The sequence below is a fragment of the Tetrahymena thermophila genome (genome assembly GCF_000189635.1).
Source record: "Tetrahymena thermophila SB210 genomic scaffold scf_8254716, whole genome shotgun sequence".
Classification (NCBI taxonomy): domain Eukaryota; phylum Ciliophora; class Oligohymenophorea; order Hymenostomatida; family Tetrahymenidae; genus Tetrahymena; species Tetrahymena thermophila.
Genome location: NW_002476481.1, coordinates 644592 through 653376, shown reverse-complemented (window position 1 = coordinate 653376; position 8785 = coordinate 644592). Strand labels below are relative to the sequence as shown.

General features: G+C 25.7%; 3 protein-coding genes across 3 annotated transcripts; all 3 read right to left on the bottom strand. All coding sequences in view use genetic code 6, as the record gives it.

Moving 5' to 3' along the window:
• Window positions 1-1568: 1568 nt before the first annotated feature.
• Window positions 1569-3434, bottom strand: TTHERM_00102790 (hypothetical protein; the record flags this gene model as incomplete). The annotated part of the gene is made up of 1 exon (XM_001012229.1): window positions 1569-3434. The coding sequence occupies one exon, from the start codon at window positions 3432-3434 to the stop codon at window positions 1569-1571; it is 1866 nt and encodes a 621-aa protein (XP_001012229.1).
• A 677-nt stretch (window positions 3435-4111) lies between these two features.
• TTHERM_00102780 (arrestin) lies at window positions 4112-5512 on the bottom strand (the record flags this gene model as incomplete). Its single annotated transcript, XM_001012228.1, has 1 exon — window positions 4112-5512. One exon carries the CDS (start codon window positions 5510-5512, stop codon window positions 4112-4114), a length of 1401 nt encoding a protein of 466 aa, XP_001012228.1.
• Window positions 5513-6270: 758 nt separating this feature from the next.
• On the bottom strand, window positions 6271-8391 carry TTHERM_00102779 (papain family cysteine protease; the record flags this gene model as incomplete). Its single annotated transcript, XM_001471209.1, has 4 exons — window positions 6271-6698; window positions 6804-7034; window positions 7171-7514; window positions 7637-8391. 4 exons carry the CDS (start codon window positions 8389-8391, stop codon window positions 6271-6273), a joined length of 1758 nt encoding a protein of 585 aa, XP_001471259.1.
• Window positions 8392-8785: the final 394 nt, after the last annotated feature.

Below are 8785 nucleotides of genomic sequence, written 5' to 3'. Positions count from 1 at the left end.
ATATTTAAATCCCAACGATTTAAATATAGCACATATGAATGTTTGAGTATAATCGTAAATTAAATTTTTGTCCTATAAAATTATTAAGATTAAATTATTTAGCATAATAATACTATTACTATTAATAAATTAGTAACAGCCATATATTTAATAATTACTAAATATATAAAATACTCTTCTATACGCTATAAAATATTCAACATTTATTTTAATTCTGTTTTTATTCTTTCTTTGTTGAATAGTATTTTATTAAAATCTTTAAATATAATATAATATTTTTATTAAAAATTTCTACCACTAATTGATTATAATTTTTTAATGTTATAGTGGCAATTTACTCAATTAAATATTACAAATTTAATATTAATATATCTCTTAATTCTCACTATTACAGAAATAATTTAAATTTTCTCATTTGCCATAAGTAATTAAAAAATCTAGTAAATTTTTGATGTTCTTTCATCCATGATTTTTGTTTTGTTTTTTTGAATATGAATTTTCTATCAAGCAAGCGAACTATTGATAATATTTTTATATTAAATATTTCCAAACATTTAAAAATATTTTTACAAGAACAAAATGACTATTAATTATTTACTTATCTATCTATCTACTTATAAGTTTAAAATTTAGTATTATTATATTAATTATGATCTAGAAAAATCATAAATTTTTAACATTTTTTAGAAATTCTTGCTCAAACAATTTTTAAAGCTTTGTTTTTTATTTATTTTCAATTAAAAAAAATAATTTTAAACTTTTTTAAAAAATCAAATAACTTAAAAAATAAGTTTTCGATCTTAATTGATGAAAAAATGCAGTATTTAGTATTTAAAATTCAGTTTGTAAACATATATAAACAAAATTTTACTTTAATAAATAATTAATTTTTTAATAAGATGAACTAAATTACTAAATTATAAAGTAGGATTATAAAATAAGAATTTCAAAATTGATAATATTCTCTCTTTAAAACAAAATGAACAGAGAAATTATTTTTTGATGATTTTCTTTAACTAAAGTCTTAAAATTCTAAAAAATGTGTATTTAAAATTCATAATCCAATGATTTTAATGATTTGAATTCCTCAATCAAATATCTTGATAAAAAAATTAATTTTTTATCATTTAATAGTTCAAGTTTTATTTATTTTAATTTTTTTTCAGCTTTTAGATTTAAATAAAATAAGTAAAATTTATGTAAACCAAAATCATTTTTTATAACATTATTTATCAAACTACTTGCTTATTTGCTTATGCTTTAAAATTTATCTACTTAATTTTTTATTGAAGATATTTATTCTTATTGCTAAGTTTACATTCTATAATTTTTATGATTTTTCAAATTTTTTAAAACAAGTTCTACAAGAAAATTTATTTAATTGTTGAAATTTTATTTAGTTTTTTAAAGAACTCTAATTTATTAAAAGTATTTGTTGAATAATCAAAAATATGGAAAATTAATAAATTTTTTGCAATGATTTTTATAGTTTTGTTTTATTTTTAAATAAATATATTTTCTTATTAAAAACACTAATAAAATATATATCTCATTTAATACTTTATGCTTCAGAATATTTCATTTTATTAATTGAGAAAGGTTTTAGGGATTGGGATACATGAAGTCTGACCACTAAGAGGTTAATATTATGATGCACTACATGGATAGCAGCGATCTTAGTTCTTATTAGCATTGTATGTATTTGGAGGGCAAGGTATTGGATCTAAATTTCTAGAAGGACATTGATAACCTTCAGGACATTCGTTGCAAAAGCTCATACCTTATTAAGTTTGGTATCTACCAGGATCACATTAATAGCATTAATCTTATTTAGTATTACGGTTATACGTGCCTGGAGGACAAGGAATAGGTTCTTGATCCTATCTAGGACAATAATTACCTGCTGGACAACGCTCACAAAAAGACTAACCATAATTAGTTTGATATAAACCTAAATCGCAAATATAGCACTAAGTTTATTTTTTATTTGAATTGTAGTAACCAGGTGGACATGGAATTGGACTTTAATCTTTTGCAGGACATTTGAATCCTTCTGGGCAAAGATCACAAGAAGATTATCCAGATTATGTTTAATAAGATCCAGGATCACACAAGTAGCATTAATCCTCTTTAAAACGAGGATTATATGTGCCAGGCATACATGGGATTGGTTAGATCATACCAGGTGTTGGGCATTAATAACCTGGAGGACATTGCTTGCAAATACTTTAACCTTTTTCGTTTTAAAAAAATCTGCTACTGCATTTTTAACATTACTAACTTTTTGGATCATTATTAAAAGTTCCTTCAGGACACTCTATTTTAACACCATTCACACAATAAGAGCCAAGTTAGCAATCTTAGCACATCAAGCTACCTAAATCAGCAAATTTTCCTTAACCACAACTATCACAATTTCCAGTTTACTAATTTGGAATAGATCCTAATCTACAAGTGTAAGGTCCAAGAAAACTTGAAGTACAACCAAAATTAGGAGGACAAGATTAACATGCATTGTAATATAAATTAAAATATTAATTGTATTAACATTATCTGATTGAATAAAAGAGCCAAGCAAATTTTTCTAAGAATTAGTCAGTGATTTATTTGAGATTCTATTCTATTTGATCGATTTTTTTCAATCTTTCTTATTCTTAAGAATTAAAGATATAATTTATTCTTTCATATAAATGAGCTTTTACAAATAATGTAATGCATGTATCGCTACCTAATTATTAACCTATACCTTTAATATCAAAAAAGCTATACACAGCATCCATTTACTTAGTTGGATATCGTTGACTGAGGTAATCATTAATAGTTTCCTAAATTATGATTTTCTTTTGCATCATCGTTGCTCTCAATAATGGATTAATTTTGTCCACAAAACTATCATCTAAATAAGGATTGTGAATTTCGCAGTGCTTAATCCATGAGTTATTTGAGCAAGTAAGAAGAGCCAAAGTAGCACCAACAGAGTGACCACAAACTATAACATCAAATCCTTATTTAGAAAAATCTGTCATATTGTGACTCATAATTTAAGCGATATCATATGAATAAATAGGCATATTGCTAAGCCATGTTTAAGAATCTTACTCCAAACTAACTTTGAGCGTATCTGTGCCTCTAATAGCAAGGAAAACTTATCTCTGATCCTTATTTATAATTATAGCATACCTTTCAGATGCCTGTAATACTTATAAGCCTTTAACAACATCTATAGTTTAAGGATATTAATTTTAAATTTAAAGGAGCCTTTGTTATATTCTTATAACCTCTGTTTAACCATAGGTTTCATCTAAAGCACTATAAATTGCATCATTTAAAACAGATATTACTTCAGTGTATTCTGTTTTAACAAATCCTTATTAGCAAACTATCAGATTTAGGTAATAAATCGCAATAACTAGTGTATAAAATTGTTTTTTCATTAGCGATAATCAATGATTTAAAAGTAACCTAAATGAATTTATTTATATTTTATTATCTTTGTTAATTGATTTATTTATTTTTTATCTTTATTCTTATCCTGATATATTTATAAAACAAAATTTAGATATATATTTTTCAAAATCCCTTTTCTCAAGTCAAATAAAAAAAAAGATATTTTTGATGATATAAATAATCAATTATGACCAGAAATGCTATCAAAAAATTTCTAATTCCCTGATTTGATATTTATAAAATTTATTTATATTTATCAGAAACAAATATTTTGTTGGTGAAAAACTTATCAAGAATGATTTTCTTGAATAAAAAATTTTTATAAAAATTGGTATTTGAAAATCTGGCTAGACCACTTTTTTGTATTAAATAAAACTACTTTATATATAAAGTTCCTGATAAGTTTTTATAAAAAGTATTTTACTAGATATATTATGTAATAAAATTATATTTGTATTTTTTTTACATTTTTGAATTTTATAGCATTTTTCCAACAAATTATTTTTAAATAAATACACGTTATAATAAATTTAATTCAAATTTATTTATATTTCTAAGAAAATAAATACTAATTTTTTTAACACAAAAAAATATAAAATATACTTATAATAATAAACTTACTTATTTCTTTATAATGTAAATTGTATAGTTAATCGTAAAAATATCATCGGCATTATCTTTGATTTTGATTTTACATCATTGGTTAAATATCAAGTTAAATACCTTATGTTTCAAATTGTTAAATGGTATTTAATTATTATTAAGTTTCTAATTTTTATTTAGTTTCAATTTGCTATTAAGTATTATTCTATCCTTAGTCTAGTTATTTCATATTTTCTTTTAGCATTTTTTATTCATAATCTTAGTTATCAATAAAATTACTAACAGTATGCATGCCCTAAACTTATAATTCTTTATTAACATTAAATTCTTATTGAGAGAAAAAATTCTATTTGTGTAATTAATAATTAAGCATTTAAAATTTGTTAAACTAAGTTGGTTGCAACTCAACTGGACTCCAATTTTTAAAGCAAGATAGCTACTCTAGCGGAGGAATTTATTAATCTCGATTTTAGCTTAGCTTAGGATTAATAAAAATTTCTACACCTACTGCAGCATCATCACTGACATACCAAAAAGAATCTATTATAGGAACAACAATTATATTATACTCTTGGTTAAATAGAAAACCATTGCTAGTTAAGTTAATACCTTCAGGTATTTAAAATTAAATTGGAAGATTAATTGAGGTGGAATTTTAAGTTTTTAGACTTATAGGTTTTATATCTTTAGATTCAAAATGATTGATAAATTATTTTTACTCTTAATCTTTCTTTGAATTCATGAATAATCTTCCTTAAAATTATACATTAAAATGCAAGATTTTCTTTTTAAATTAACTTATATCTATATCAAAATTAACATGTAGTTATTCGCCTGGAGAAAATGATCTTGAATCTGTTGTCATTTTGTATTTTATTTTTCCTGTTCCGCAACAAAGACCAAAACAAATACTAGGCGATTAAATTGCATCTGCTTATTTAGGGTAATCTTCAGTTGAAACTATTTACTTGATTGCTATATTTTAAAAAGAGCTAATTGGTTCCTCTTACGCTTGTGATGGTAGCAGTTCAGCTTATAAAATGTATTTTATTGAACAATAATTATATTAATCTAATTTATATGTTAATGATGATGGCAATACTTAGGCAACATCTAATTAAAAAGGAATTACTGCTTAACGAGGTTAAATTATAAAATTCGAAGAATTAGATCCATTAGAAAAATCATATAGAGGGATAGAAAATTTTAGAAAACGGTTAATCTCATTAACATAGAGTATTGTTCTTGTTTTATGACCTTCAGCAAAAGCACCATAGTTGAAATGTATCTCTTCAATTCCATAGAGAGTCAATTATAAAAATTATCCTTAGAAAGGCCTCTCTAAATTGATATTGACAGTTCCTTTAATAGATTCATTAGAGGTAAAAGATTTTTTTGGTAATTAAATCTAAATAGATTAATTAGTTGATACAGGTACACCTTTTAGAGGGCTTTATCCCATATTTTTGCAATAAATAATTTTATATTTATATTTATTTTGTTTTTATTATTTCAAATAATTTTATAAATTATTAATGCCTTATCCCTACTAATTATAGCAAATTAACGAGTTAGCTTCGAAACTAATTTATTGATTCAGATTTATTTTCCCATAAAATAAAAAAAATAATTAAATTAGTTTCGAACCATTTAATTAAAGTGAATAAATTAGGGTTTGTTATTATTTTACAGTTTAAAAATGTAAAACAAACTAATAAATTTTATTTACTTTATTTCTATATAAATCTACTGTGTATCCTAATTAACTAAGAATCTCAGATTTCTAATTTTTTATCTTATTTGTTATGTCTTAATGTCTTAAGACTAAAAACTTCGTAAAAATTAGGAGGAATTGTGGCCTAAATTAATGATAATTTACAATATATCATAAAAAATAAATTTAATATTATTACCAATATTTTAATAGGAAATCACTAATAAATTTAGTAGAGTAAATATTTATATGAATAAAAAGTTAAGAAAATATGTTCTGATTAATCTATTAATAACTAACTGTTTTGCTAGTTTTCAAATATTTTTATTGTTTAAGATAAAAAAGTTAATTTAGTATTTCGATTCGCAAGAAATATTATTAATTGTAAAAACCAATATATAACAAACGAATTTTATTATAAGTAATTATTATAGTTAGTTTTCATATTTAATTATTTGAATGAAGATAGTCTTTAATCAATTTAATCAAACTTAAAATGTAATTAATCACTCGACAATTGGTTCACCCCAAGAACAGTCAGTTTCAATGGCTAAATTTTATTTGTGCATTTGAATTCTGAAGAAACCATTTTCGCCCCAGTAGGTACCCCAAGAGTTTCTACCAATCCAATATTCAACACCAGTTTGAGGATCAGTACCCCAACCAACGACAGCGATTTCGTGGTTGATCATAGGGAATGCAGTGCTTTCTTTGTAGATACCACCAGTATAGGCTTCGAACTTGTTGGTTACATAGATACCACAAGAGATAGGACCTCTAGCATAAATTTCAGCCTTCATCTTGTCAGCACCAGTGACGCTACCATATTAAGAGACCTTCCAGTTAGGATATTATTTAACAGCCCAACAAGTTCCAGGATTAACTGTGGTGTTGGTGGGAATAGGGCTTGTGCAGTCAAGACAACGTTAAGTATCTTTAAATTAAATAATAATAAATTAATAACTTTTTATAAGAAAGTAAAGGTTTAAAATTTTAAGAGTAGCTTTTTCTCAATGTTCAAAACTATAAATTTGATTACCTGAACAAGTAGCTTTCTTGGGATCAGCAGCAAGATAGTTTTGGCATGATTCTTCAGGGATACCTTATTTATTAGCGAATTGGTAAACACCCATAGGTTAGCCACCATTGCATGAACCACCAGCTTAGCAGTTAAGAACAACCTAAACGCTCAAAGCAATATCAGGCCAAGTTCTATTTCTAGCAATGTTGATTCTATCAGCAAGGGAAGAAGTAGTACCGTGAGCCCAGCCTATATTAAATTAATGAGATTTAGAAATTAAGTTATAAAATAAAATTAAAAAATATTTCAATTTATAAAATATAAAATATAGATTGATAAAGTGCAATTTATGAGTAAAATTATAAATATTAATTTAAGCAATTACATGAACCACAGTATTGAGGAATATGTTGGTTTCTGGTGAAGGAGAGATAGTTAACTCCATTGATGTTTCTCCAATCCCAGTTAGCAGGAAGAGAGGCAGCATTGATGTATTCATGAGGAAGAGGACCAGTAATGAGTTAGGTAGAATTCTTGTTAGATTCACGAATGCAAGTGGTATGTCTGAAATTGTTTGTGTGGTTGTTAGAGACTTCAGTAACCTTAGTAGTATTTCTGACGTCATTAGTCCAGGTATCCAAAGGAACAGCCCAGTTACAATTGCTGCTTTCGATGTTAAGCATGTTAACTCCTCTCAATTATCTGTAGAAACCCTTTTCACCCCAATAACTAATTTAATTTAAAGAGAAATTAGAAAATTTTAAAAGTAAAAAAATTGATTTCATTATGATTATTATTGTAAAACAAATAAATAAATATATGCAATTTGAAAATGTGTAAAAATAAATTACGATCCCCAAGAATTTCTGATAATCCAATACTTTTCATTATTTTCTTCACCCCAACCAACAACTTCGATAACGTGATTGGTTCCTGGATATGAACTGGTGTCATTGTAAATACCGCCAGTGTAGTTGTATCTCAAATATTCAGTAGCGTAGATATAACAAGCAATAGGACCTCTGTTGAAGATTTCTTACATCATTTAAGCTTCTCCTTTAACATCACCGTATTCAGCAACAGTGTAGACCTTAGCATTTTCTTAGGCCCAGCAACCCTTGTTAGGCATGCAGTTCTTACACATGATTTAAGCAGAGCAACCAAGTCCGTTATCGTGACCGTAGGCTTGATAAGGAGAGCAGGTTTCATCAGTAATGTTGTGTTCTTTAATCCATTAGAAGGCAGTACCAGAGTTACCTCCGTGACATCCGTTGGAGTATTCATCACAAGAAACTAAGACTTAAGGAGCAATAACAACATCAGGCCATTAAGCTTTTCTGGCAATTTTAATTCTATCAGCAAGAGTGCTGGAAGCAGCTTGAGCCCAGCAAGAACCACAATATTGAGGGATATGTTAATTTCTAACTAAAGTCAAATAGTCAGTTCCATTAACATTTTGCCAAGTGAAGTTGGAAGGGAGAACAGAGTTAAATTCTGCATTGGAAATAACATAAGGCTTGTAACTCTTATGGGGAGGAAGTGCTTCGTTTTGGAGTTAGCCAAATACAGCACAAACCAAAGTAATTAAAACAAGTTGTTTTAACATTTGCTTTCAAAAGATTTTTCTAAGTTATTAATTGTTAATATATCTTTTTTTTTTTGAACTGAATGATAGGATTTTGCTTTTAATCAATTTAAAAGAAATAACTCATAATTTCTTAAGAATATCAATGAGCAAATAAGTAAATAATCATCCAATAATCAATCAATACTAAATTCGGTTATAAAAGAATTTCTGAAATTTCACTTACTATCTTTCTACCTCTCATTATACTTCTAATGCATTATTTAAAATTGAGTTTTGGTTTTCTTATAATACTCATGCACTCCTAAAAAAATTAGTTACTTATAATAATAATTTACATTAGCAATGTACCTTAGCAATTTAGTTTAATGCATCATGTTTATAGCTATGCTTTCCTTAAAAAAAAAAATACTTG